At 57.0% G+C, this 27,105-nt stretch overlaps 1 protein-coding gene across 3 annotated transcripts in view; it reads left to right on the plus strand.

Moving 5' to 3' along the window:
• Positions 1–26,672, plus strand: part of ADCYAP1R1 (ADCYAP receptor type I) — a 40,837-nt gene extending 14,165 nt beyond the window's left edge. The window contains exons 4-18 of one of the 3 annotated variants that reach the window (XM_081147564.1): positions 899–1,006; positions 3,563–3,583; positions 4,618–4,659; positions 6,996–7,108; positions 7,780–7,877; positions 8,428–8,560; positions 9,375–9,528; positions 9,926–9,986; positions 10,521–10,590; positions 12,105–12,196; positions 15,457–15,540; positions 17,946–18,029; positions 21,077–21,206; positions 21,788–21,829; positions 23,306–26,672. In XM_081147564.1, the coding sequence (XP_081003690.1) occupies positions 899–1,006; positions 3,563–3,583; positions 4,618–4,659; positions 6,996–7,108; positions 7,780–7,877; positions 8,428–8,560; positions 9,375–9,528; positions 9,926–9,986; positions 10,521–10,590; positions 12,105–12,196; positions 15,457–15,540; positions 17,946–18,029; positions 21,077–21,206; positions 21,788–21,829; positions 23,306–23,494 (1,421 nt within the window). In that variant the 3' untranslated portion in view covers positions 23,495–26,672. The remainder of the gene's footprint in view (positions 1–898; positions 1,007–3,562; positions 3,584–4,617; positions 4,660–6,995; positions 7,109–7,779; positions 7,878–8,427; positions 8,561–9,374; positions 9,529–9,925; positions 9,987–10,520; positions 10,591–12,104; positions 12,197–15,456; positions 15,541–17,945; positions 18,030–21,076; positions 21,207–21,787; positions 21,830–23,305) is intronic. The other 2 variants (XM_081147565.1, XM_081147566.1) reach the window with 2 other exon arrangements.
• Positions 26,673–27,105: the final 433 nt, after the last annotated feature.

Consider the following 27,105-nt stretch of genomic DNA (forward strand, 5'->3'; position numbering starts at 1 on the left):
GGAATAGAACTGGAGACCCCCTGGTGCATGGGACAACACTCAAACCAACTGAGCCACACCGGCCAGGGCCCTCAGAGCTTTCTGTGGTGCTTTGGGCTCCCAAACTTGGTCATTCCAGGAGCAGGATGCTATAGGCTACTGTGACTGGGTGTGAATTCCAAAATAGCTAGGTCTCAATTCTGAGAGACAGAGCACATTCTGGTCCACACAGCACCCAAAAGCTGGTCTGTCATGGACCTGAGCAGAAAGGCTGTGGGCTCAGGAGGCCTGCCCCAGGCCCCCTCCCTGCCTAGCGCCTATCCAGGCTTCCTCTGTGACCTGTCAGTGGCCTTCTGCTGGCCTTTCTTCTCACCTTGCAGAGCTTGGGTCCATCTCCCTGTCCAGGCCCCTCTTGGGGGAATGATTCCCAGGGACACCCAACTGTCATCATGAAGTTGATGATATCAATGGTAAGGGATGTGCACTGAGTGAGCTTGGTGCTCTGCCCGGAGGCTCGGAGCTTTACACCTATGAACTGATTCCTCCTCGCAGTAGCCCCGGGAGGCGGGACACAGGGTCACTGCTGGCTGTCCCTTATCTGGCAGAGTGGCCGTCTCCACAGCCCGTGTGTATAGACGCCTCAGCAGGATGCAGACCCTCTCCTGACGCTCCGTGCTCTGCTGTCTGTCACTTCACTTCTCTGTCATGATCACATCACTACATGCATGTCCTCTGCCCTCCTGTAAACGGGGTCCAGAGGGTGCCCTCCTACACGTTCTTTCCCTGATGAACTCCCATCCCTTTGCCTCCCCCACGCCCATGGTGCTGGGCCTTGGGACCGTCTTAGGGAAATGAGGTGACAAGGCCACAGAGAGGCACTTGCTGGCGGGGCCTGGCTCACACAGCTCTTTTCCCACAGGCTGCCCCGGGATGTGGGACAACATCACGTGTTGGAAGCCTGCCCATGTGGGCGAGATCATCCTTGTGAGCTGCCCCAAATTCTTCCAGATCTTCGATCCCGACCAAGGTGGGTTCCCCCGGGGTCTCTTCCGGCCACACTCAGTCCAGCCCACTCCCCACACTTGGGCCACAGACCTCTTTCTGGGACACGAGCATCAGGACACTGGGCACCTACATACTGATAGCTGTTCCCAGCTCCAGAGCTCCCATCGGGGCAGGAGGGATGGAACCACAGACAGCCTGCACATGGACACAGAGGCTTCCCTCAGACATGTCTGCCAGGCCCACATGGGGACTCAACATCCTGGGTGGGGCAAAGCTGGGCTCTCACACGTGGCCTCCATCACTTACCCAGCTGCCCACCTTGAGCAAGGCATTTACCCCTGTGTCCTCTGACCCCTAGTCTTTGAAACAGGAATGTGGCCTGGTCACTGGGGACTCGAGTGGTACACATGGGAGTCATTTAGCACAGGATTGGGCACGTTTTAATACTCAGTGGTTAGCTGATGTTATTGTCATTATTACTCATCTGAGATGCTCAGAAGCCCAGGGAGACACACGCAGGGACACACAGTGAGACCCCCCTCAGGCAGCTGGACACAAGACACCAGCCCATGTCCACACTTGTACACCACTTAGATCAGGCACAGGCCCCAGGCCCTCACTGTCAGGCACCCTGTATGCATTGAGCAGAGCATGTTCTTGGTCCTCGCTGTCTTCGGGCAGCTATGGGGGCTCAGGAGAGGAGGAGCTGGGGGTCCCATCTCCCAGGAGCTCCTTGGGTGCCTGTGAGATGATACTGGATGCACAGGAGCTGTGTGACTTGCAGATGCCAGCTTGGGTGACCAGCATGTGATGGCAACCTCCCTGTGAGGAGAGGCTGGGTAGTCACAGTGTTGTAAAGAGCTCAGTCTGGGGCATGTCTGTGTTTGAGGTGTGTTTATGTGGGGGGATATCTCCAAGTGCTCTGGAGATATTCAGGGGCCCCAGCCCATGTGGGAGTCCGTGGGTGGGCAGTGGGTGGGCTTTGTGACTCAGGATGTAGGGAGATGGAGCAGGAGAAGTCAGTGCTCTAACCACAGGCATGAGGCCCTAATGACCACATCTGTGTGGGGAGCGGTCTGAGACCACATCTCTCCTTTGGGTGTGAGATTATTTCTGCCTTCAGCGGAGGCCTTGTGGACTCCCAAAGAAGGTTGGTGTCTGGCCAGACCATGCTGACCCGGGGAAGAGCCTAGGGCCAGACTCTGGCCCTCCACCGAACCTCTGTGGGCAAGTCGAGGGCACTGAGTGGGGGCTGGGCTCCAGGCAGGCGGTTTACTGAGAACCACCCACTGACTGCTGAGCCCTGGGTTGCAGGAGGCACCTGAGTCACGTGTGTGGCCATGGGCAGGTCCCTTGCGGCCCGCGCCTCAGCTTCCTCCTTCACCTGAGGCTTCGGCTGATGTCCTTCTAGAAGTAGAGAGTTTCCAAACCCCACTCCCCTACAGAGTTCTGCTGGCCCCTCCCTGTCCTGTCTGGGGAGAGAGGCAAATTCTGGTTTACACCTGGAACTCCACCAACCTCAACTCTGCTGGAGTGGCAGGTGCCTGCGGGAAGTGTCGGGGAGACAGTGTGACAGGTGTTGGGGTGCCAGGCTTCTCTCTTGGGCTTCTATCCTAAGACCAGAGAAGGCAGTGTCTAGCTGCAACGCCCCCACCTTGCGTCCCCCTTCCCTTGCTTCCCCTTCTGGGGCCTGTTAGCCACACCTCCTACCTCCAGTCCTCCTGCCAGCCCAGAAGGAGGGTGGCAGTCAAGCTCTCCCATCCTGACAACTAGGGGACTGGGTGCCACCACATCCCGCCTTGAGCAGGATAGGAGGTGGATTTTGAAAGAGGAGACACAGGAGGGAAGCGCAGTGAGTGGTGGGATGTCAGACATGCACCTGCCCCGTGATGCATCCCAGTCTCGAATTCATTCCCGTAGAAACCAGGTTAATCACACCCTCTATCCATGGACTCCTTTCATTCATTCATTTACTTAAAAGTTTACTGAACATCTACTCTGGGTCAGGTGTCAATAATAATTTAAAAAAAAAGGCAAACTGAATCAGCAGTAAAATAAGATTTTCTTAAGATAAACGTTCCTTTAGACTCTGCCGCTCCCTCTGGCAATTGCACGGTGAGTGTGTCATTTACACCTGAATCTTAAATGGTTCATTAAGACAGGGCCTTTTAGCTTCTCATTCACAACACCGAGTTAGCGAGACTTGCCAGCTACTTAGGAAGTTGAGAATGGCATTTCTCACTTCACCTCTGGGTCCCCAGGGCTGAAGCTGGTGTTCGCTGGGGTAGCTGCTGCCTTGCGGGCTATGGAGATACAGGAGAACTCTCTCTCCTCTCAGATGCCTCCGCTCATTTCTCTGTAACTGTGTCCTGGTCTAGAGGGAGAGGTAGAAATCTCCAGTGTCTGGCTGGTCCCCTGTTTGTAGTCCACATGGTCTGGGCCCCCAGCAGAGCCTCTCTCCAGAGTTTGGGGGTGCGTTTGAGAAGAGGGAGGGGAGGGGAATCAGCAGGGCCCAATGAGAGCAGACCCCACTTCAGCCCTTGTTCACCTGTGTGTTCTCTCTTTTTCTCTGTTTCAGTCTGGGAGACAGAAACCATCGGTAAGAGGAACCCTGGAGAAGACAGACTGCTGATCACCTGTCCATCTGTCCATCTAGCTGGAGCCCAGCTCCGACTGCTGGGAATGGGTGGGGGTGGAATGAGAGGCTCATTAGGGACCAGGCTCTTCCCTCCTCTACCCTCCGCCCTCCCCCTCTGGCCATCCTAGAGGTGGGTTGGGGTGCACAGGAAGATGGAAGACACGGCCCTTGGCCTCGGGATGCTCATGGGCTTGTTTGGCAGGCCGAGACTCACCCATGGAGGGGCTACAAGCCAACCATGTGTGCACGTGCAGGCCTGAGTGTGCGCGTGAGCCCACACAGACACTGACACCCCCAAGTAGCCTCGGAGTTGGAATGTACAACAAGCTCCAGAACAAAAGTGACCTAAGGATGCCGCATGCAATGTAAAGGTCCAGGGAGGCTTCCTGGAAGAGGTGGCATGTCAGTTGGACTTTGGAAACAGGATTTGGAGAAATAGAGGGGAAATGGAGGTTCATTGGTAGGAGGGGAGCCAGCTTAGGTGGAGGTGGGAGGAAAGAGTAAGGAGAGAGAGAAAAAGGACTGAGGATAAAGTCTTTGAGGTTAAAGCCCTGGGTTCCCATTGAGGAGAGCGGTTTGGAGGGGCGAGCACCCAAGAGGAAAGCAACCCCAAGTCCAGGACTCCTGTGGCTATTCCTCGCTTTTTCCTTGAAAAGGCCCAATCAGCCTTTCCTTCCTCTCCCACTCTGGGGGAGGCCCTCTCCTCGCCCCGACACTGTCCCATTTCCAGTTCCTGCAGCCCAGGGCGGAGAACTGAGTCAGCCGCATCATTAGCATCACAGACACACAAAGCAAGTGAGATCGACGTTAGAACGTGCAGTGTGTCAGGAAGGTGTGCGGTTGCCGTTGCTAGGCCGCCTCCTGGCTGAGACCCCATCCCTTGTCCTCCAGACCAGGGGCAGCCTTGGCCTTCTGGCGTAGAGAGCCAGCAGTGGGCAACCCTGGCAAGCGGAGGGCCGGGTGTTCTGACTCATGCCCGTGTCTGTGTTTTGCAGGAGAGTTTGATTTCGAAGACTTGAACTCCTTGGATCTCTCAGGTAAGTCGGGGTCAACCGTGGGCTGGCTAGAGTTGGGGGCATCTACTGACGTGTGAGCGTGGGGACCCCTCTACCAGACTGGACGATGCCTCTCTGTGGCTTGTGGCCTTTAGCAGGTCCCTCTCCTTCTCTGATAAAGCTGTGGATCTTCTCCCTGGAAACTCGCACTCAAGTGCTCAGACAGAACATCGTGCATCCATTTCAGGGCAGCACTGACCTCTCGAAGCCCCATCGTGGACCCCAAATAAAGAGCTCCTGGCTTAGGTGGCTCCTGATAGCTTTGCGCTCCCACGTGTAGAACAGTGGTTCTCATACTTTCACTGTGACCAACCCCCAACAGGGGACTTGTTAAAACTCAGATTCCTGGGCCCCCCACCCAGAGTCTCTAATGCTTAGGCCTGGGGCAGGCCTGAGGATGTGCATTCCTAGCTAGTCTCCCAGGTGATGCTGATGGGCTGGTCCGGGGAGGGTGCCCACTTTGAGAAGCCCTGCTCTGAGCTCCTATGAAGTTGCTGGGGGCAGAGAGGCTGCTGAAGTCACCAGGCGCAGTCGCTGTGGGGCCCCGACAGTCTGGAGAGCACTGGAGCAAGAGTGGCCAATTCATGGCAGAGTGCTGAGCAAAGAGGCTGATACTTCCACAAGCCCACACTGTGTTATAAAAAGAAAAAGGGAAAGAAGAATAAAAGAAAGGAAATAGCTCCTACCTCTAGGACACTTAAAGAAAGGGTTTTTTTGGAGCAGCTTTTCTTTCTTCTTCCCACCACCCTGATGTGGGCGAAATGGAGAGGAGGCAAGGCCCAGGGAGGGGAGGGATGTGGCCAAGGCCACGGTCCCCTGGGACGTGTGGACTCTCTGGAGAAGTGGTCACAGGGCTTGGAAAGAGCTTGCTAGCAGCAGCCCGGGCCTGGGTTGCTGGAAGAAAGCAGGAGCAGTGGGTATGGAGCTGTGAGACAAGTGACTCCTCCTCTCCCTGGGCCTGCCGGATGCCCTCCCATCCTGTGTCACGGAACTCAGAGTCCCAGGAGCTGTGGAGACAGTCTTCCCGCTCTGGGCAGAGCTCTCTTATGGCAGAGTCACCATCCCTCTGTGGCTCCCTGGAGCCCCGGAATGTGCCTTCCCTCTCTGGGCTAAAAGATTGGCTTTTAGAGCCTCCCACTCAACCGGCAAGGACATGTGGATAGAAAAATGGGATTGGGGTCTCCTGTCTTGGCCTCTGCTCTTGCCTCCTTCTAACGCTCCCCAGAGGTGGCCTTGGCCACAGAGGATGGATGCCTCTAGCAGCCTGGGTGCTGGGGCCCCTTTCTGCAGATGTCTCTTGTTGTACACAAAACCCTGTGAATGGAAGAACCATCCCCTATATCCTAATGCACCAGATGACTTCCCAGGAAGCCAGTCTGGGAACAGGAGCCAGTCTGGGGCCACACTAAGGGGCTGGGCTGGAGGCAGAGGGGGCTGCTTGCCTTCTCCTTACCCCTGGCCATCGGTGGGTCACTCTTACAGATGACCGGGAGAGGGAGGGATGAACCAAGCAGTTGTTAAAGGCTTAGACAGCCCCAGGTGGGGTGAACGCCAGCCTGGCCACCACAGTGACTCCTACCCCCTCCAGTGCCCCACAAAATGGGCTTTAATGTCCATCAAAAAGAAAACTAAAGTACATTAGTGACAGGAAACAGACCTCTAAACCTGGGAAGGCAAACTTATTTTTAAAAAAACCAAAGTGTATATCCAAATAAGACCTGTGCTAATTAATGAGGTCTGGTCCTCATTAGTTAAGCCCTGTGTCCCCTTGGTGCCGATGTTGCAGCTGTGGGAAGGCCCAGAGCTCCCAGTGAAAGTGTCACCTGGGGTGGAGTTTCCGAACGTATGAGGGGAACTCTGCTCCACGGTCACCTGAGGTGGTTTCTGGACCAGAATCCCGGGTGGGGGTGGAGGGACAACATAGGTCTGGAATCTGCATTTAGGATCCCAGGCTGTTCAGCTCACCAGAATTCCATGAGTGCTGACCCAGGGCCCAGGAGAGGGGCTCAGGCCTGTCCCTGGTGAGCCTTTGCCAGTTCCAAAAGGCGGGGAGGCTGGGTCCAGCCCAGCCCAGTCCCTTGCCCCCTTGTTAAGAGGTCAGCTTGCACCTCCCTCACCCCCTGTCCTTTGTAAAGGCCGAGCTTGAGGTCATCACTGTTTCCCGTGGATAGTGGAAGGTTTCATGAACCTGAGTTGCCGTGCTGCTCAGAGGGCCATATGGGTTTCCGGGAAGCCCCACCTGTGAAGCAACTTTGGAGTAAGAATTTCAGGGACCTCTTAAGTCATCTTCGCGCCTCTGAGTTCTCCTTCTGCTGCAGGCATGAGGGTGGTAGGCCGGAACTGCACGAAGGACGGCTGGTCAGAGCCCTTCCCTCATTATTTTGATGCTTGTGGGTTTGATGAATATAATGAATCTGAGAGCGGGGACCAGGTGAGTGCCTGCCCCCCACCTGGAGGTGGTGAAGGTGGGGGGCTGAGGAGGCGGGCGGCAGGGTGTTCCTACCAGAGGCCTTGATGGGACTCCTGATGGGACTATAGGAATCTCAGGTCCCTGGGTAGCATTTATGAGCGCCGGCTGTGTACCCAAGCCAGATGCATGGAAGGCGGGACTTACATTCACTCATTCTGGACTGAGAAGCAGCTGGTTCACTGCCTGAGCTCCTCCAGCCCGCACCACGTGTCCCCCACCTCCCTGGCTACTCTTCCAGGACATCCAGCCTTCCAGTGGCCTAGCCGCCGGAGGGTTACTGCTGGGCCCAGCAGGGGTCCTCCTGGACCTTTTCCAGGCTAAGGCGGGTGACCGGATTGGTCAGTGCTTCTGCTTTCAACAGCATTTATTGAGCATCTGATGAGAGCAGACACTGTACAGAGGGGAGGAAGCAGCTCAGCAGGGGTTGGGGGGTTGGGGGGTTGGGAGGTTGGGGAGGTCCCTGTGGTAGAGGCACTGAGTGTGTTCGTAGAGGAGGTGAGACCAGCAAGAGGAGAGAGGAAGGAGGAGCTGGGCGCTGGGCCCAGAGGTGGGCAGGCCCTGGCCTGGGAGACTGGGCTTGGGGCTGGGGCAGGCCCCAGGTGGAGCCCCGCCTGTCCTGTACCCTGCTCCAGGATTACTACTACCTGTCGGTGAAGGCCCTGTACACGGTTGGCTACAGCACGTCGCTCGTCTCCCTGACCACTGCCATGGCCATCTTGTGTCGCTTCCGGTGAGATCTCCAGCCCCAGCCCTGCTCCAGTGAGCGCGGCCACCCCAGCTCAGGGCCTGTGCTGCACCCCCCGGATGTCAGTCCTGGGACTGCATCGGGAGGCGTCTCCCCCCCTCCTAGGATAACTGATGGGGAACCTGACTGCGGGAGAGGACAGCGGGCCTGCCCAGGGCGGGAGACCTACATGCCTCGCGTGTATCTTCCTGGTCTAGATAGAGGGGTCATTGGAGGGAGGAGTTTGGCCTTGAGTCACGGGGCTAGGTGACGGGGGCCACCGGTAGCCGGGGACTCCCCTGTGTGATCCCATGCCTGTCCCCTGGCGTGTGCACGCCCTCGGCAGAGCAGGTGAAGGTCAGGTGGAAAGGCACGGCCCACCTGGCTGAGGAGGAATACAGGCTCAGCCTGAACCTTAAAGAGGCGGGAGGAAGGGGGTGGTCTAGAGGGAAGGCCCCGTGGACACAAGGCCATGTGGTTGGCCCAGAGCAGCCCCCGCGTCGGGTCGCCGTGCTGCAGGCTCGGCGCTCCAAGGCCTCTCCCTCCGCCGGTGCAGGAAGCTGCATTGCACCCGGAACTTCATCCACATGAACCTGTTCGGGTCGTTCATGCTGAGGGCCATCTCCGTCTTCATCAAGGACTGGATCCTGTACGAGGAACACGACAGCAGCCACTGCTTCGTCTCCACCGTGAGTGCGCTGGGCCCTGCCGGGCTCGCCATCCTGGGGCACCCGCCGCCTGGGGGCTTTCTTGTAGGTTAACCATTGCCCCCAGCGAACACAGCATCCAGGAGAGATCACGAGGCCACCCGTAGCCACCTGGCATGTGCATGCCCTGGGCAGAGCAGTGGAAGGTCAGGTGGGAAGGCCGGGCCCACTTGGCTGAGGAGGAATGCAGGCTGAGAGAGGGCTTGCCCGGCCGTGACGGAGCCCCGAGGCTGGCGGGCTGGCTGGCTGGCCTTCTCTCTAGCCCACCTGCCTCCCTAGACCTCCAGCCTTCGGAGGTCAGCAGAGAAGACAGGCTTGGATGGGGCAGGATGACAGAGCGGCCCAGAGCACAGGGCCTTGACCCGGGAGGGCACACGTGGAGGAGGTCTCCGTGAGATTTCTGGGGACCAGGGGTATCCCCCACCCCTGTGATATCTAAAGCCCTCATTTGATCAAGGGGCCTCCCATAGGGACCTGCCTACTCCTCTAGCCTGTGGGGCCGGGGAAGGGGTCGGAAAGGGGAGAATGAGCCTGGGGAGGGGTGGGGCTCTGTGCTCACCCCCACCCTGTCTTTTCCCACATGGGCAGTGTTGCCCCCATGGGCAGCTTCCACTCGAAGCATGGGCTGCTGCAACTTTAAACTCTTCGGAGCCAGGAATGTTGAGTGTTTCAGACCCATGGGGTGTGTGAGCCTGAGCTTCAGGGCCCCTGGGATCCTCTCTGGTCCCAGGGCTGGATTCTGGGGGGAAGGCAGGGGATGGGGCTCACACTCTCTCCCCCTCGGCCCTCCCGGCAGGTGGAATGTAAGGCCGTAATGGTTTTCTTCCACTACTGCGTCGTGTCCAACTACTTCTGGCTGTTCATCGAGGGCCTGTACCTGTTCACCCTGCTGGTGGAAACCTTCTTTCCCGAGAGGAGATACTTCTACTGGTACACCATGGTTGGCTGGGGTAGGTCACTGGCGTGGCCTCAGGGCTGGATGTCCTCAGCATCCCACAGGGGTGTCAGGTCAGGGGAGGAGACACTTCCCGTCCCCGCTGATGGCACACATCTGCTCCTTGGAGTCTTCCTTGCTCTTCTGTCCACAGAAAGTCCACCTTCTGAGAGGACATGCTCCATCTGGAGTCCTTCTGGGAGGAGATAGCCCACGGTCTGGGGGAGACACGAACCCTTGGGTGGAACAGATAGTCAGGGTCCCCAAAACTCCAGGTCTGAGAGGGGTCATGCCTGTGGGTCAGAACCCCATGTCTGAGTGGGCCCATTAGCCACCAGGAGCCCCAAGTCTGAGGGGACACTGCATCTGTTGGTGTTCCTGTTGTCACGGGGCTCCTTTTGTTGCTCTTGCAGGGTCCCCAACGATCTGTGTGTCAGTGTGGGCTGGGCTGAGGCTCTACTTTGATAACACAGGGTGAGTGCGGGCCCCAGGGAGGGTCCTCCATGTGGGTTCTCCCCAGCTGCCCCAACTCCACGTTAACTGCCCCAGATAAACCAACCAACGCCGGGCCCAGACTGGACCCCCAGCCTTGGGCACCCACTGCGCCCTGTGCCCACCACAGGTGGATCCGCCCAGCCACGTCTCAGCTGGGCAGTGGGAATGGGCATGGTCAGAGCCCCGCTCTGCGCCTGGTCCCAGCGCTGAGCATCTGTCTTCCTTTTAGGGAGGGAGGAAGAAGTTTCAGGGGAATGTCCCCCATCCAAAAGTCCCAGGTGTGAAGAGAGAATGTGGCCCTCTCCCAGGAGCCCTTTGGTGACTCTGACTCTTGGGCTTCAATCTCTGCTGTGACAGGGGAGCAGAGGGAAGGCCCACGGTACCTGAGAGCTCTCCTGCCAGCCGCCCCTCCTCAGGGAGCTGCAGGCAAAGAAGCACCACCCAGGGGCCAAGGACATTGTCCTGCAGGCATCCTGTCCCCTGAGCATAATCTCTCCCTTCTCTCTCTCTCAGCTGCTGGGACATGAATGACAGCACTCCTCTGTGGTGGGTGATCAAAGGCCCTGTGGTTGGTTCCATAATGGTGAGTGTCCCTGGGACAGAGCAGGGAAGATGGTGGCTTGGGCGCAAAGGCATTTCAGGAGAGGAAGTGAACAGGTCGCTGGCCAAGCCAGCCTCCTTTTTCCTGGCTGTGTTATATTCTGCAACATGGACATACATGTGATTTAGCTGTCCTGAGAGTGGGCCATTTATACCACCCCAGTTTTCCTCATCACCCAAGATACTAGTAAGGATAGTTCTGCATATCTGAGATTTATTTAGAAAAAAATCCTTAGAATGGGAATGGCTGGGTCAATTGTCTGCTGCACTTGTAATATTAAAATCATTTACATTTTTGCACAGTCTTACGGGGGGTAATGGTTGCTCAGTGCCTTAATGCACATTTCTCCATATTGCTAGTGCTGCAGGGCATTTTTCCAAACATTTATTGACAATTTGTTTTTATCCTGGTTATTTCCTTTTTATTTATCTTTTGGCTTATTTTTCTAGCCTAGTTGTGGTCTTTCTTCTGTTTGAAGGATTGTAACGCTTCATTTGGTAAACATGCTGTAAGTGTATTTCCAAGATGGCATAAATCTTATGCAGTCAAAGCATCGACGTTCTCTTTACACATTCTGAGCCTCGTTTCTTGTTGAAGAAGGACTTTCCGGACCTATGATAGAAAGATAACGCTTCTTAATTGTTTTGTCACATTTTTGTTGATCGGGCTATTACATGCTTGAAACCATCTGAAATTTTATTTTCTTGATCTGAAATGATACCCAGTTTTATCTAATTTTATTTCCCCCCCCAATGGATAGACGTTCCAGGCTCTCAATTCTGTGTATTAAATAGATCATCCTTTCTCCATTATCCTGAAATGCCATTGTATCCTAAACACTCACTGTATCCTATTTGGTTCCAGATTTTCTATTCGATGTTGCTAATCTACTAGCTTTTCCCATGGCCAGCACCCCCTCAGGCTGGTTACTGTGACACTGTGGCATGTTTTCATAGGTCCTCTCATGGTGCCTCCTTTTTATTTATTTGCTAGCCTTTCTCACGGAGCAGCACATTGCTTCCCACTTGGTCTAGAGCTTTTGCCCCTGATCGTCATCTGCAGGTAACTGCTGTTACTATTCCCAGGCAGGCCTTTAATGGATAGCGCGTGTGGCTGTCCACTCCAGCTGCCCACATTCAGCGACTCTGAACTTGGAGTTACTCCAGAGGGCAGCTCTCACCTCTGCAGCAGCTTCTCTGCCTGGCTTTGGAAGGTTTCCATCACCTCGACCCTATGTGCCCTTTCTCTCCCAGAAATGGCTCACTTTCCTGGGCCGCTCAGGACACTCTTTCCCGTTTCTCAGCCCTGTGGAATTCGTTTGCTTCTATCGCTCCTATCATCGCAACCGTGCGGACGTCACCTTGGATTACGAGTCTCGATGGCACCTCCGTGGGACGGGGGAGGGCCCCGTTGGGGGACCGGCAGCCTGGGCACAGGCCACAGTGTGGAAGCCTCTGCCCAGAGTCACCTCCCTCTGCTCTTCCTCCGCCCCTCAGGTGAACTTCGGGCTCTTCGTCGGCATCATCTTCATCCTCGTGCAGAAGCTTCAGTCTCCGGACATGGGAGGCAACGAGTCCAGCATCTACTTGTAAGTACCACGGGGTGAATGCCACCACCACCCCGATGGCTATGTGGGCCCCCGCACAGGCCACGGGAGAGGCCTGGGTTTTGGGGACGGGGTAGCCTAGCGTGGCCATTTGCAGGGTCTCTTTCTGATTAAAGTGCCTTTAAAATCTAGTCGCCCGCCTGTCCTCAGCCAACCCAGGAGCTCCTGGGACAAAGAGATGGAGGAGACTGACAGATGTCGTGTCACCCTGGGAGAGTCAAGATGGAAGTTGTCAGACGCCCGAGGGTAGTTAGATCTTGGTTGTTCGGCAGTCGGATTTCCTTTGGGGATCTTGGTTCTTTGGGAAGCTCATGACGCCCCTGGTTGCCTGCTGCTCCCATCCCAGCCCACGTGATGCTCCAGCCCCGCCAGCGAGTCCCGTGGGCATTCTCGCTGGTCTGGGCCATGGGAGAGGGGTTCTTTTTCTTGGCCTCCCCTTGGAGCAGCTCCGCCTCTGGGTCTGGCCCTCGCGCTATGACTCCCTCTTCCCCCAGCGAAGGAGCATCTGATATGTTTGGATCGATGGGCTTCGCGGGTGACCTCTTACTGCTGAGCGTAGGGTTTTCTTCACTCCCACTGCCGTTTGGTCTGTTTCCTACACGTGTATTGCAGTCGTGTCCCCAACAGCTTCTCCCTCCTCGCTTCTCCCCACCCCTCTCCCGGCGCCCGACCCCTTCTGAATCAGACGGAGGGCCTGCCGTCTCACTCTTCTTGCCTCGCGGTCAGAAGCATGACCAGCCAGGTGTGCGGGCTGTGGGGGCACTTCTAACGCTGGGGCAGAACGTCAGACCCCTGTGGTTGGCTGGAGGGGCCGGATGGGCACAGAGAATCTGGGGGCAGTCTTGGGGGTCTGTCTGTGGGCAGGGTATAAGCCACATGTGTTGCTTCAGGCTTTAAAGAGGAGAGCAGGTTAGAAGGTGCTGAGCTATTCTCATTGTATCCGCGAGGGGCTTTGTCCTGCCTTCATCGGAGACCCCAACCTGGGGCTCAGAACTTGAATATCTGCCCCGGGAGACAAGTAGGGCAGCAGGGAGGGCCTAGCAGAGGGCTCCCCACCTAGTCATTCTGCTGGAGAGAGAGAGGGAGGCAGGAGCTCAGAGACCCATCGGCATCCTTTCCTGAGGCTCCTCGGGGCTTCCCTTGGTCTGTGTGCCCAGCCCAGGCGCCGCCCCCTGTGGCAGCCCTTACCCTGGGGTGGGAGGTCAGCACAGGGCCTGGCTTCCTAAGCTTTGTTTTTTCTGCATAGAGGATGATTGCATTATAGTGTGAAAGACCTCTTTTCATTTATTCATTCACTGTTTTTTCATTCTTTTGCAAGTTTCTACCCACCTCTGCTTATATGTGTATGTTATATAGTCAAAAGTTATTCATCATCATATGTCATTAAGTCTCCGAGGCCCTGCACTGGGGAACCAGTGTGGCCTGTTTTCTGCAACTAACTAAGCGCCCTAGAGAGGTCGTTCCTGCCTCGTCTCAGGCCCCACACAGCAGGGCCTGCCGCCTCCTCACCTCCCTGTCCAGCATCAGAAACTGTGTCCTTGTGTCTGGCTGCAGTTTCCCCTGCTCGAGGGTGGATTGGCTCCCAGCGAGCACTTATCTCAGAGGCCTGAAGCCAGTGTGTAGCCAAGGCAGCCTCGTCTCTCCTCTGAGCTCCGGCAGCCTCAGTTACCCTTCCCTGCTTCCTCGTAGGATCTGTTTCCCCTCCGGAGGTCCTGGGACCTCTCCTCTGGGGGTTCTTCCAGCGTCCCCTCACCCTGCCTGTGCAGAGACACACAGGGGCTCAGCTGCGTCCTGAGTAAGGACACTGCTGATGCCAGAACACACTTCAGTATTGTTGTGTCTTGGGGAACAGGGGAGCCGGAGGAGAGGGAGAGGGACCGGGGAACTGGCAGTCGCTGGAGCAGTCAGAACACACGCAACATCTATCGATTAAGTTTGTCTTATATGGGCACGGTTTGTGGTGCCCCAAAACAATTACGATAGTAACATTGACGATCACCGATCACAGATCTCCGTAATATATGGAATAGTAATGACAGAGTTTGAAATGTTGCAAGGATTACCAAAATGTGACAGACACGAAGGGAGCAAACGCTGTTGGGAAAACGATAGACTCAGTGGAGGCAGGGTTGCTACAAACTTTCAATTTGCAAAAAAGAAAAAAGCCCTGTCTGCGAAGTACAATACGAGGAGGGCTGCCTGGACGCTTAAGCGCAAGTGTTTAAGGAACCAGCTAATCGGTTTGCTTCTACTGTGTAAAAAAATTCCCCTTCCAATCTCAGCAAATCCTTTTCATAGAGAAAGTGAAACTGTGCTCATCTCAAGCCCAAAGGTTAGAAACTCGTGGTCTACCCACCAGGTGGGGAGGGTGATCCGATTGAATTCAGGGACGAGCGTGGGGGTTTCCAGGGTCAAAAAGGCCCTGGTGGTGAAAGTGAGGGGTGACCAAAGGGACAGCGCTGCTCAGAGCTTAGAGCTTGGAAAACACCTGCAACTCAGTCCCTGCACAATTTGTAATTGTTGTTAATCCTCCCCCAAGGATATTTTTTCCATTGATTTTTAGAGAGAGTGGAAGGGAGGGAAGGAGGGAGAGAGAGAAACATCGATGTGAGACACACTGATTGGTTGCCTCCCGCAGGCAGCAGGCTCAGGGCCAGGGATCAAACCCACAACCCCGGTACATGCCCTTGATCGAGACTCGAACCCAAGACCTTTTGGTGCTCTGGCCGATGCTTTAACCGCGGAGCCACACTAGCCAGGGCAGTGCATGCACATTTAATACTCACGAGCACCCAGAGGATCTGGCGAGACAGGTATATGAAGTGCGTGTATGCGAAATATACTGCCTGTGTCACAGCGGAGGGAGCTGGCTATAGGAAAGCCGGAGGGCACAGCGACCCTGCAGGCAGGCCGCTGACCCCAGGCCTGACTGCACCATCGTTCCCTCCTCAGGGACTTCCCAGTCAGGAAGACGGTGTTAAGCAAGTACATAAACGAGGCTTCCTGGAAGAAAAGGCCCCAGTGGGTCCCAGCCTTGTACGGAACTGCCCACCCGGCAGGCATGGAGCTGACAGATGTCCCCTGTGGGGGAGGGGAGGCTGCGGGGGACTGGAAAGGGCAGGGTGTGGTGGGAGAGATTTTAGGGCCATGCCTGAGTCCCCTCGGGCCACCAGGGTTATGTGTGGGGCTGAGAAGCCCTTCGGATCCACCAACAGCTTTTCGGTTTTCTCCTCTGTTTCCAGAACAAATGTAAGCCTGGGAGTCCCCAAGAAAGCCCGAGAGGACCCCCTGCCTGTGCCCTCAGCCCAGCATTCACTCCCTTTCCTGTAGGTTGGTGCCAGCTGCTCAGGTGATAAGGGTTTGTCCTCTGTAGATCAAGACTGCGCTCGCTCCCGGCCGGCCCCAGAAGGACCTGTTGGGCTGGGCGGGGGCCCTGAGCCACCCACACTCTTGCCTGGAGAACTCACAATGAGCATCCGGGCCAGGACTTGGGCATGGAGTCTGGGCCGGGGTCAGGGCTCAGCGTGTGCTCAGGCTCCACTTGGTCTTGGGCAGGGGTTAGGGCTCAGCTCGGGGCCGGGGTCAGGGTTAGCCTGCCTTTTCCTGGGGACCAGAGTTTTTCTTTTGAGAGCCCTCCCCGGTGCCAGGTTCCCCCGTTTCCTCCCCCACCCCAGCCCCCATCAGAGGCACATGTCTACCAGCAGCTGAGTTCCGCCTCGAGCACACTTTGAAGAAATCAGAGTCTATTTTTACTGTATCCAGGGTCCTGGAAGGGCAGGGACAATTTGGGAGCTCCGGGAGGAGAGGCCTCACAGAACAGCTGAGGGTTTAGAATTCTTCGTGAAAGTGGAAGCCTAGTGTGTAGGAGGTGACATTGGCAGTCTGGGCTCTCGGGCCCCTGGACCCCGATTTCTGTGCCTCACGTAGGCCAAGGTTGAGGGATCAGGACGGCTTCCATTCCTGAATAGCCAGCCAAGCTTTTAAAATTACATACTTATATGTGCGTAATTGAAAGAACAGCATACATACATGTGTCCGCCTGTCCCTATGTATACGAAGCACTCGTTGACGTTCATTGAGGACACAGGAGGAAATTTCTCACATACCTGGGGGTCTTGTTAAAGTGCAGATTCTGAGCCAGCAGGTGCGGGGGGGGGCACCTGAGATTCTGCTAAGAAGCTCTCAGGTGGTGCTGATGCTGCGGGTTTGGGGTCCCCACTCTGAGTAGCTGAGCACCATATCCCGCATCCCTCGTCTATAAAATGGGCCGGTACCACCCACCTCACAGTGCGGTGGGAATTGAGATGCTGTTTATTAAATGAGAACCGCGCTCCCCACTGAGGCACAAATGCTGGGCAGCCCTCGGCTTGTCCCATCTCTGAAATGTGTGATTCAGATGTTTGCCTCAGCAAAATGACATGTCACCCGATGCCAGGGTCCTCCAGGCTTGCTCTCAGAGCTGGAATCACAGAGCGAATCTGTGAATCTCTTCATGGATTTCTGTCCTCATTTGTATCAGACCTCCCCCCTCAAGATTGGTCAGGTCACTGGCAGGTGTCCGGAGCTCAGAGCCACATGGCGCCTGAGGAAGGTTTGTGAAGTGGGCAGGTCTAGTGCAGTCTTAACCCCAATCTTACTTATTTGTCAGGGGAGGAAAAGGTCTCCCTAGTTCATACCACCCCAAGCATAAGCAGGACAGAGAAGGGCTAGAAGAGACGGACGTTCCGCCTGAGGCCTCTCTGTGGAGGTGGAAGTTCTGGGCCTTGCCCAGTGGAATGTCCAGTGAGACTGGCACCCTGGCCCACGAGCAGATGCCCCTGCAGACGACTCGTTTCTGCAGGCAGTGGGGCAGTGCCCAGAAGATGCCCCCTCAGCCCCTGCCCATTGGACTTCTCTCAGGAAGTCAGGCCGGACCGTGCGCTGGAACTCTCAGCAGTGGTGGATGCCTGCGATCTGTGCTGTCCCACGTGGGACCCGCTAGACACATGTAGCTGTCGAGCCCTTGCCATGTGGCTGGGGCCAATGAGGGTGTAGATTTTAAATTTGATTTAATTTTAATTCAAATAGCCGCAGATGGGTAGTGGCTGTCATATAGGATAGTTTAGGTCTAGACTAAGAGTCCCTTCTGTCCAGGCCACCTCTGTTCACCACCGCCCCCGTATGCACACACCGAGGTGCCTGGGGGCTCAGACAGAGGAAGGTTCGGGGGGGAGAAGAGAAATGTAGGGGGGAGATCAGTGGACATCGAGTCGGGCTTCATAATCGAGCCCACAGCTGGCCTATTCCAGGCTCCGTCCCCCAAGGCCGGGCACCACGGGGTCAGTGGTGTGTTTCCAGTTGCCCACCTCTCTGGGTGACCTTTAGCAAGGCCACGCTCTGAGCCTCGAGCCAACTCTGGAGACAAATTCTGGCTCCAAGACCTAGCCCAGGCCCCCACACCTTCCAAACACACGTGTTTTCTTGCCCCCCCCGCCCCCATGTCAGTGGTCCCAGTGCTCGTGTGTGTGCATGTGTGTGCACAGATGTGTACACGTGTGGGCGTGTATTTCTGTGTCCAGAGCTGACCCTGCCTTGGCCCTCGGCTTCCTCATCTTTCATGTCACTGCCCGGTCCTGCCTCCACACCCTGGGCTCCTCTGCCCTCCCCGTGACCGTGCGGCTCTAAGTCCCACCTCAGTTTCTTCATTGCCCGGTGCCCCGGCTGACACCAGTGCTGATCTTGTCACACCCAGCAGCTGCGTGCAGAAATGCTACTGCAGGCCAGAGCGGGCTCAGCAGCACTCTTGCAAGATGTCAGAACTGTCCACCATTACTCTGTAAGTGTGCGTGGCTGTGGCCCGTGTCCTGGAGGGAGGGAGACGCATGCTGCCGTCGCCTGGAGCCTGCGTCCCGCCGCTGGGCTTGGGGAGAGCAGAGCTCGGCCTGTGCCTCCAGCCTGGGCCCCCTCCTGGCTGTTGCATGTTGGCGTCTGTGTGTCTTGTGAGTTCTTTGCACCCTGGTGGGGGGGTTGGGACGGGAGGCTGTGGGGACAGAGCTGCAGCCATTGAGGGGGCATCCGTGGCTTGGCTGGTGCTGAGCAAGGGCCTGGAACCCTCGATCACTGCTGCTTCGATGTGTGGTTTTCCCAAATGCCCGATTTCCCTGGGTCCAGTCTTTGGAACTGCCGAATTATTTCTGCCAGTCTTAGAGACTGAGTTCATACGGTCCCCCTCCCTGGGACAGGGACCCTCGCTGCAGCGACCACGCTCACACTCACGTGCTGGTCGGTGTTCAGTCTCTGAATGAACCCTATGAGGTGGGTGCTTGTATTATCCCCATTCTACAGATGTGAAAACTGAGGCACAGAGAGGTGAAGTGACTCACTCCAGGTCACATAATTGGCAGGGTGCGGATTTGAACCCAGGGAGTCCTGTCTCTCGGCCCCAGGGTGTCTCTGATGGGAGCGGCCACCTCATTGGGACGTCCCTTTAAGCAAGGATGGGCAGCTCTGACTGGTGGAAGCCCTTCTTGATATGTTTTAGGACTTTTCTGCCATGGATGCCTCCTCGGGGCGGGGGGACAGATGCCAAGGCCCTGTGTCCCTGTCTCTCGGGTTAATCAGATCATACGCTGACTCTGTGACTGTCCTCAGAGAAGCGTCTTGAGGTTCACACCGTATGTCCCCACTCCAAGGCCTCTGGTCAGCTCTGAAGTACGGAGGTCCCAGAATTCTAGGTCCTAGCGACCTCCCATCTGCCTCCATTTCCCCATCTGCCAAAGGGGTCACTGGGATGTCCTGGGTCCCCGGCAGAGTCCTCGCCCATTCCGGGCTGCCTCAGGGCTGCCAGAGGGAAGGTGTTACCCCTGGACTGTGCGGTAGGACACCCCAATACCAGTCACCACACCTGCCAGGGGTTGGGCAGGGCCAGATCCAACTCCTGAAAGGTCACTTGTTTCTCATACACTAATCCCGTGCCACCTACTGCCACCACACTAATCCCGTGCCACCCACTGCCACCACAAAAGCTGGGGAGGTTTGGCTCTTTGGTTTCCAGGGCACTTTTCACACTGCAGGGACAAGTCCCTGGAAATGGTCCCATTTGTGGGAGAAGAAGCAGGAGGGAGGAGGGCAGGGACCACAGGCCCCTTCAATTAAGAGGCTCTTGTAAAGTAGTCCCTTTAGGTAGCATCACAGAGGGTCCCCCCCCCAAATGAACACTTGCCTGCATTTCCAAACCACTTGCCTTCTTTTCAAATTGTCATTCTTTAGCCAACACTTCCTGCTGTCTTCGGGTGCCAGGCTCTGGGTGCCAGGCATGAGCAGGGCCCGAGAGCCCAGGTCACCTTCAGGTGAAAGGTCCCTGAGGCTTTCATACGGGCCTGTGTGGTCCAGGTACTCCTTCCCGGACAGGCTTCCACAGCGTGAGAGCCGTGCCTGGCACGCGCTGGCCCCGGAAGCTGGGGGGCATAGGTGAGGTGCCAGGTCTGCCTTCAGGAGCCGCCGTTTGAGAACAGGCAGATGGAGGGGTAGACCACTGCAGCACCGGACCTGGGCTCCGAGGGGCCACAGCTCAGACCATGTTGGCACCAGCCCTGGTCCAGGGACCCCAGGTCTTGCAGAATGGGCTGCCCGTGAGCAGGGGGAGAGTGGGTTGGCGCCCAGCCCTCGAGGGGCTTCTTCCTTCCAGGGATGGGCCCTGGTCCACATGAAGGTCTCCCCAGGTTGCTCTTCCCTTTTCTCCGCGTCTCCTCCCTGCCTCCCTCCTTCCTTCCCTTGGGAAAGCCAAGGGCCTCATTCGAGCTCCATGGATTTGCTTTTGAGATCTAGAGCCCAGATTCAACTGAACATTCTCCCCCGGAAAACCTGGGATGGGGAAGAGGGAGGGGTGCAGAGTGTAACTGCCCCAAGTCGACTGGCAGCCCCCATGCCCAGCTGCCCACCTGTGGACCCTGACTCAGAGGGCCCAGGGGGTGAACCACACCTCCAGGGCACACCTCCTCTTCAGGAGATTCAGAGAGAGCCAGTATGCTGGGGTAGGTGGAGATGGGGTCCCACGCTTGGAGACCCTCTGGGAGGCCCCTCTTCGTAGAGCAGGGCCCACAAGAATGCGCACTGTGCATGCTCTCGTGGCTTCTGTGCCCTGCCCCTGAGAACAAAACCCTTCCCACCGGGCCAGGGAGTCAGTGGCAGACAGAGGAACCCCAGAAGAGCTGGCTTGGGGACAAGAGATCCCTTTGGCCCTTTCTTCCCTGCCCACCTGGCCTCCATGCTGACAACTTTCTCTCTCTTTGACTCAGTTTCCTGGTAGCAGGTTCCTCCTGCTTGGGTGGGAATCATTCATGCCCACAGTCAGTCAGTCCTAGGATCCAGTCCAAGTCTCTCCTTGCTCTTCACTCTACCTCCCTGCCCTCAGCACCTCCCTGTGACCCTCCATGAGTGCCCCTGGCTAGCCCTGGACTCAGAAACACAACTGCCCCTGTGGCCCCTAAGGTGACTCTTCAGCCACACGGAGCTCCCTTTGCAACAGGAGAATGTTTGTTTTGCTGAGGCCCCATCCTGTCGTCCTTCCAAACCCCATCCCTGTGTTTGCCTTGACTTCACTTTCCCCACGAGGGTGTCTGCAAATCACATACGCACATGTGCATGTTTACTGGGTCTGCAAGATACTGATGTGGCCTAGTGGGGCATGGGCCCTGCAGACGGGGGGATGTGCCTCCAGAACCTCCCAGGGAGCTCTGGAGCTGGGAGAACCCTGAGGGGGTCTGTGGACGGGGCTCTAGCTCGGGGGGAGAGGAAGGGCCGGGACTGGGGTTCTCTGCCCTCTGTGGCTCTGGCCCAAGCGCTGGTGGCCCCCGGAACAGATGTCTTACTCTCTCCCGACAGGCGCCTGGCCCGATCCACCCTGCTGCTCATCCCGCTGTTTGGAATCCACTACACGATATTTGCCTTCTCCCCGGAGTATGTCAGCAAGAGGGAGAGGCTGGTGTTTGAGCTGGGCCTGGGCTCCTTCCAGGTGCGTGTTGGGGACAGGAGTCAGGAATCCAGGGCCCGGGCCCTAACCTGCTGGTGGTTCTAGAAACTTCTTTAGTCTAAACAAGGCCTCTGTGTTTCCATCTCTGAAATAAGTGATCTAGACTAGCAGGGAGCTGGGAGAGCCCTTTCTGCTGACTGTGCTCTGGCTCCCGTGAGAAGACACGCTGATGTCTTCCCGTCACTGTGTTGGGGTCCTGAGCCAGGCCTCTCCTGGGCCTTCTAAGGCGGTAGCTCCCCATCCCTCACCAGTGGCTACAGGTGCGAGTGGAGTGGCCTCAGAGACCTCTGTGTCCATGTCCTGACTTCAGTCTGTGGATCATGCACCCTGTGAGCTCCGAAGCCAGGTGTGTCCATGGGAGGGGACTCTCATCAGCCACTGGTCTCCATGGCTGTGGCCATCTCGGTGGAGCAGAACTTGTCCCATCTTACCTCAGATTCCCCGGTGGCAGGTGCCCCTCTCCAGGTGACTGTATTTTTCTGCTTCCTGGTGCCACCTCCCACAAACCCTGTGTGGGAGGCCCCTGGCCAGCACGCTCAGGTGATTTTGCTCTCTCTCCGCAGGGCTTTGTGGTGGCTGTTCTCTACTGCTTTCTCAATGGGGAGGTAAGACCCTGGCCCACTGGCCTCCCAGCGGTGGAGGTGGGCTTGCTGGGGAGCAGATAAGGAGGTGGCCTGCTGGCCTCACAGGGCTTATAATCCAGGCCAGGGCTCTGCCAGCTCCCAGACTGTATGCGGGGGGGTGGGGGTGGCATGGTGCCAGGGTCTCCTACAGCCTTCCCCCTGTGCCAGAATCTTTCCCACTTTGTCTGCTGTGTAGCCAAGCCCAGCCTCTGGAGCAGAGCCCCCCACCCCCATAAAGGCATCTGCTGTGGAGTACAGACCCACCTGGGAGGGCTCTCACCATAGATATGCCTTAGTAAATAACTGAGAGTGAGGAAGGGAAGGCATAGGAATGGTGCCTATGGCTTGTGAGGCTGTGGTGGGCCGGGGTGCTGATCGGGGAGCTGCCCACAGTTCAGCACTGCTCCCCACAGACAGCCTGCCTGCCCAAACCCAGCCCCAGCCCCTATAGAGAAGGGACTGTGGGGACTTGGCAGAAACCTTCTAGTAATACTCCATTTCCAGTGCTGTGCTCTTGGGGTCTCGGGATCTAACCAGTTAGGGCGATGCTTTGAGCAGAACCCAGGACAGAGGTGCTGAGATGGGACTGGCTGGGTGGTGGCTTTGAGCGTGGTCAGGAGCACCAGAGCCTGGGTCTTGGCTGTGAGGCCTCGGCGGGCTTATGCATGTGAGAAATAAGAAGATTGGGCTCAGTGATCCCAAGACGCCCTCCAGAGACAAGGACAGGCAAGGAGAGGCAGACAGGGAGACAGAGAATGGGAGTAACAGGCTTGCCCGGGGCCTGCCATGGATGTGGGAGCTGACACAGGAGGGGCGCGCATCTCCATTTGTGCAGTTTGTGCACTGACTAAGGTGTGGACTGAGTGGGACATGGAGGCTGAGATGGGGTGCCCCCCCACTAGGCTAAGAGCAAACAGGGGTGTGCTTGTTTTACGGTGCATGATTTACGGTTCTCAGCCCGAGTGCATGCTGGAGCCCCTGGAAGCTTTCAAACATGCGGAGGCCTTACCCAGAGGTGTGGATGTGATTGTGGGGAGCATGGTCTGATTGTCTGGGTTTTTTACACTCTCCAGGTGTGTCTAGCATGCAGCCCAATGTGGTGGTCAGCAAGAGTGGGCTCCTTGCCCCGATCTGTCTGCCCCCAGGGCCAGCTTTTTAAAGCTTCCCCGACGCCTCCTATGGGCTAGTCTCTGACTGTGGACATGAAAGGCCATGGACCCTGGGAAGCCATTAGTGGGCCTGGCTCAGACAGTGACATGGGCAAGGGGCTGCAGTCAGCTCCTCAGAGGCCTTTCTTTCCCACTGGGGTCGCCGGAGCTGCCGGCTGCAGTTTGGGAGTGGACTGGGCGCTGCTGGAGGTGGCAGTGCCAGTCTGGAAGGGTCCCAGGGCAGGAGGCAAGTGGGTGAGGTCGGAGAGGATGTCCCTCTGGAGGTGACTGCCCCTGCTGCTCCCTGCAGGTGCAGGCGGAGATCAAGCGGAAGTGGCGGAGCTGGAAGGTGAACCGCTACTTCGCTGTGGACTTCAAGCACCGGCACCCGTCCCTGGCCAGCAGCGGGGTCAACGGGGGCACTCAGCTCTCCATCCTGAGCAAGAGCAGCTCCCAGATCCGCATGGCCGGCCTCCCGGCCGACAACCTGGCCACCTGAGCCCCTCCGCCCTCCTCCCGTCCGCACACAGGCTGGGGCTGCCGGTGGGCGCCCGCCACGCATGTTTGCCTCTTTTCTCTCCCCGGGCAGGCCCTGGGCTGGAAGCCAGGCTCCCCCAGGGGGAAGAAGAATGCAGGCGCAGATGGGTATCTCCCCCCTTCCCATTTTGGCGCTGGGCCCACCCACCACGGACCCCTGGACCCTGACCCCAGACATGTAAATACTCCTCAAGTCTGGAAAAGTTGTCCCATCCTGATCCCTTTGTCCAGTGTCCCTGCCCACCTCAAGCAGGTCCCAGCTCCACCTACCCCATCTCCTCCAGCCTCAGCGATCGCCTGACCTGGTTGTGAGGCTGACGACCTTGCTTTGGGGGTTCGGGTGAGGCCTGCCTGCTTCTCAATGTGGACTCCTTGAGTGTGCTCGCCAGTCCCTGAGGCTGGCCAGAGGTCTAGCATGGATGGCCAGAGCGTCCTCAGTGTGGGCCAGATGTGAAGGCCCCTCCTGCTCACCCAACATCACAATATCCGGGTGCCCAGCTCCTGGGTATCTGGGCAAAGGGACAGCTCCAGGGCTCTTCTAGTCTGAGACTGCAGTTTGGGTGTAAGGCTAAAGGTCAGGGAACGTTCTGGTGCTTTTCACTTGGCCCAAGGAAAATTGCTGAGCCAGAAATGTGGATATGATTGGGAAGGAGATGGAAAGAGTGTGGAAGGACCTGTGGAAGAAGACTCACCATCTCCATTATTTTACCCCGACTCACGGCTGGCAGGGGTTCATCTGGTGGCCTCTCTTCTGCCCCTCCTGCCCTGGGCATCAGCTGTAGAGGGAGAGATGGATGCCTCAGAGAAACTGCTCCCCAGCCCCACCCGCCACTTAGAATCCCTGAGCCCCCCCAGCTCCCCTTCCCCTCATGTAGAAACCATGACTAGGGTGAAACAGATGCTCTCCTGTGATGTCAGTGAGTCCTGAAGCACCTTACACCTCTGTGGGCCCAGTTCCGGGGCCCAGGGCTCCTCCACCCCCACCCTCACCCCACCTCCATGGACAATGAGGAGCCCCAGCCACCAGCTTCTTGGGCTGGGGCTCAGCTACTGAAATCTCTTCGAGACCTCAGTGAGGACCTCCCCCCGTGTGCTCCTGCCATTGAGTCACCACGGAAGGATGCCGAGGTGTCCTAGATACTGAAGGGGAAGCCACACCCACCACGCCTGTTAGCGGAAGCTGCTGGTGCCAGTCCTGGCTCCCCACAGCCTGAGAGTGAACTGGGCCAGGAGCAGGGCCGGGGAGGTGGAGGAACATGCTAGAGCGCCTTGCCCCGCGTGTGGCGCCGGCTTCGTGCCCTGTCAGCTTTTGGCGTTGCTGTCCCAGTGTGTCTGGATGTGGCTCGTGATGGTGGTCTGGATGCTTGCGGCGTGCGGGTGGGCGGGAATGAGACTTTGCCTGGTTTTAGCAGGAGGAAGGGGCCTGGGGCCTGTGGAGCTGTTCATGTCTGGAGAGGCCTTCGGAGTGGCTGGAAAGGGCTTCGCTGTGTGGTTTAGAAAACTGTAACCCTGGGTCTTCGTCAAAGCTGGGGGAGGAAGGAGCTGCCTGCCATTTCCTGGGCACGTTTGTGACTCAGGCTGGCCTTGGGGTGTGCCGCGGTCCTTCCATCTGGCACCGGATCTCGTGACCGCCCCCTGCCCCTGCTCTGGCAGATAAGCGCATTAATGAAATTGGTGTCCACCAGCCACCTTGCACTCTGGGCCCTGTTGAGGGGCCTGAGCTGCTTGGAAGGGGCCACAGGATGGGATTCAGAGACATAGGATCTGCCCCTGTCAGGCTCAGACCACTGAGACTGTGGACTGAGCGCTCCCTGTCCAGGCCTCAGTTTCCCTGTTTGTGAGATGAGGGAGCTTCTAACGCTTCTCCAGGCTCTATGTTTTAGTAATTCTTCAGTTCAGGTCGAAAGCAGGTAGAAGGGTGTGTGTCACTGTTACATGTACACCCAAGGTTTTGATGTGTATGTTTGTATGTGTGGGGGGGGCGGTGCTGTTTAATCACAGAAATGGAATGTGTGTCTCTTCACTTGGACACCACAGTGGAAGCTGGTGGGCTGGAGGGGAGGGACAGGGACGGTTGGACAGGTGCCTTAGGCATGAGGTCAGACCCAGCCCTGTCCCTGGCCAGGGCAAGATGCCATGACTGGGTGGGCAGTGGTCACCTCCAGATCCTGGGAGGGTCCCCAGGACCTTATTTCTCTACCCTTGCCCCATCAGCAGGTCTGCTTCACTGGGGAGGAAGAGGCTTTGACTTTATATATAGATCATCACAAAATAGCAACAACGAAATCTACCCCGAGTTCCATGTACTGCGGCTGAGCCTGGGCCTGGGTCCTCGTGGAGGTCCCAGGTTCCTGTTGGTTTGTCACTTTGTTTTTCTCTCTCAACCAGCTATTGCCCGTCTTGTGAGCAGATGCCCCTGCTGTATTTTGAATGTTCCAGGAGCGTAGGCAGCTGGCCTTCAGGGTCACAGGCGGTGCAAGGAGAGCATGAGGGCTGGGTATAAAACCTTTCCCTCTCTGATCCTTTGTTTTCAAATCTGTAAAATGGGCAGTAAGACTAGATGATTTGTCCAGCTCAATGCACCTCTGGATTCTCTGTCTAAACACCAGTCATCTACTGGGAATGGGCCCTGGGCAAGGATTTTGGTATTTGCCTGGTCTGAAGAAGGTAAGAAAGCACATTGAATGAGGAGGGGTGATGGCCCTGGGAGTAGTTAGGCTGGAGAGGAGTAGAGGTCTCAACTGGCTACTCCAGGGAGTAAGGCTGGGGAGCTGGAGCCGGGTCCAAGGCTGACATCACCTGAGTTCCATCATCACCCACCAAGGGTGCTCTCATCCCCTCCTCCTGACCCTGTCCCTTCCCAGAAAGAAGGCTAGAAGAGGCTTCCTTTGTTTTTCTGAGTACCCCTGAAGCCCTCAAGGGGGCTCCAAAATGAAAGCAGTGAGCACTTCATCACCATGGATTCCTGCTCGGCCTCGCGACCATGGTTGCTCTGGGGGAGCCCTGAGCAGGGAGTGAGGACCTGGGTTTCTCCCAGCTTGCCACCTATCTGTTGTTTGGCCTTGACTCCTTCCCTGTATTTCTTTGGGGAGACTCACAAGGTACTAGAGCTGGGAGGAACCTTGGAGATCTGCAGGTCAAACCTACCCATTAGGCTGATGAAAAAATACAGGTGGGCCTAGCCCGGACCTGCCACCACGCTGGGATCCAGGGTGCTTTACACATGAGTGAGGAGATGAGCCCGTTAGTATGAGCCCAGCCCTGCACGGGAGCCTGAGAGACCCCCGGTAAAGCTTCTATTCAGAGAACATTCAGCCTCACGCAGGACAGGGGCTCTGGCCACAGAAGTACAAGAGGAGTGATGGAGCCACTGTGGTGTGGGGAGACCTGCGTGCTACCCTGGGCCTCAACCCCTGGCTGATCTCTCTGGGCAGCTGCTTCCCAATCTGAGAAATGGGCGGACGTGATCTGCGTTCCATCCCACGGGACAGGGATGGGGTCAGAGTGAGACACCCTGTGTGACAAAGGGCTCGATAACCACACAGGTGTGGGAATGGCTACTGGGGTGAAGAC

This window comes from Miniopterus schreibersii (assembly GCF_964146895.1).
Source record: "Miniopterus schreibersii genome assembly, chromosome: 9".
NCBI classification, from domain to species: domain Eukaryota; kingdom Metazoa; phylum Chordata; class Mammalia; order Chiroptera; family Miniopteridae; genus Miniopterus; species Miniopterus schreibersii.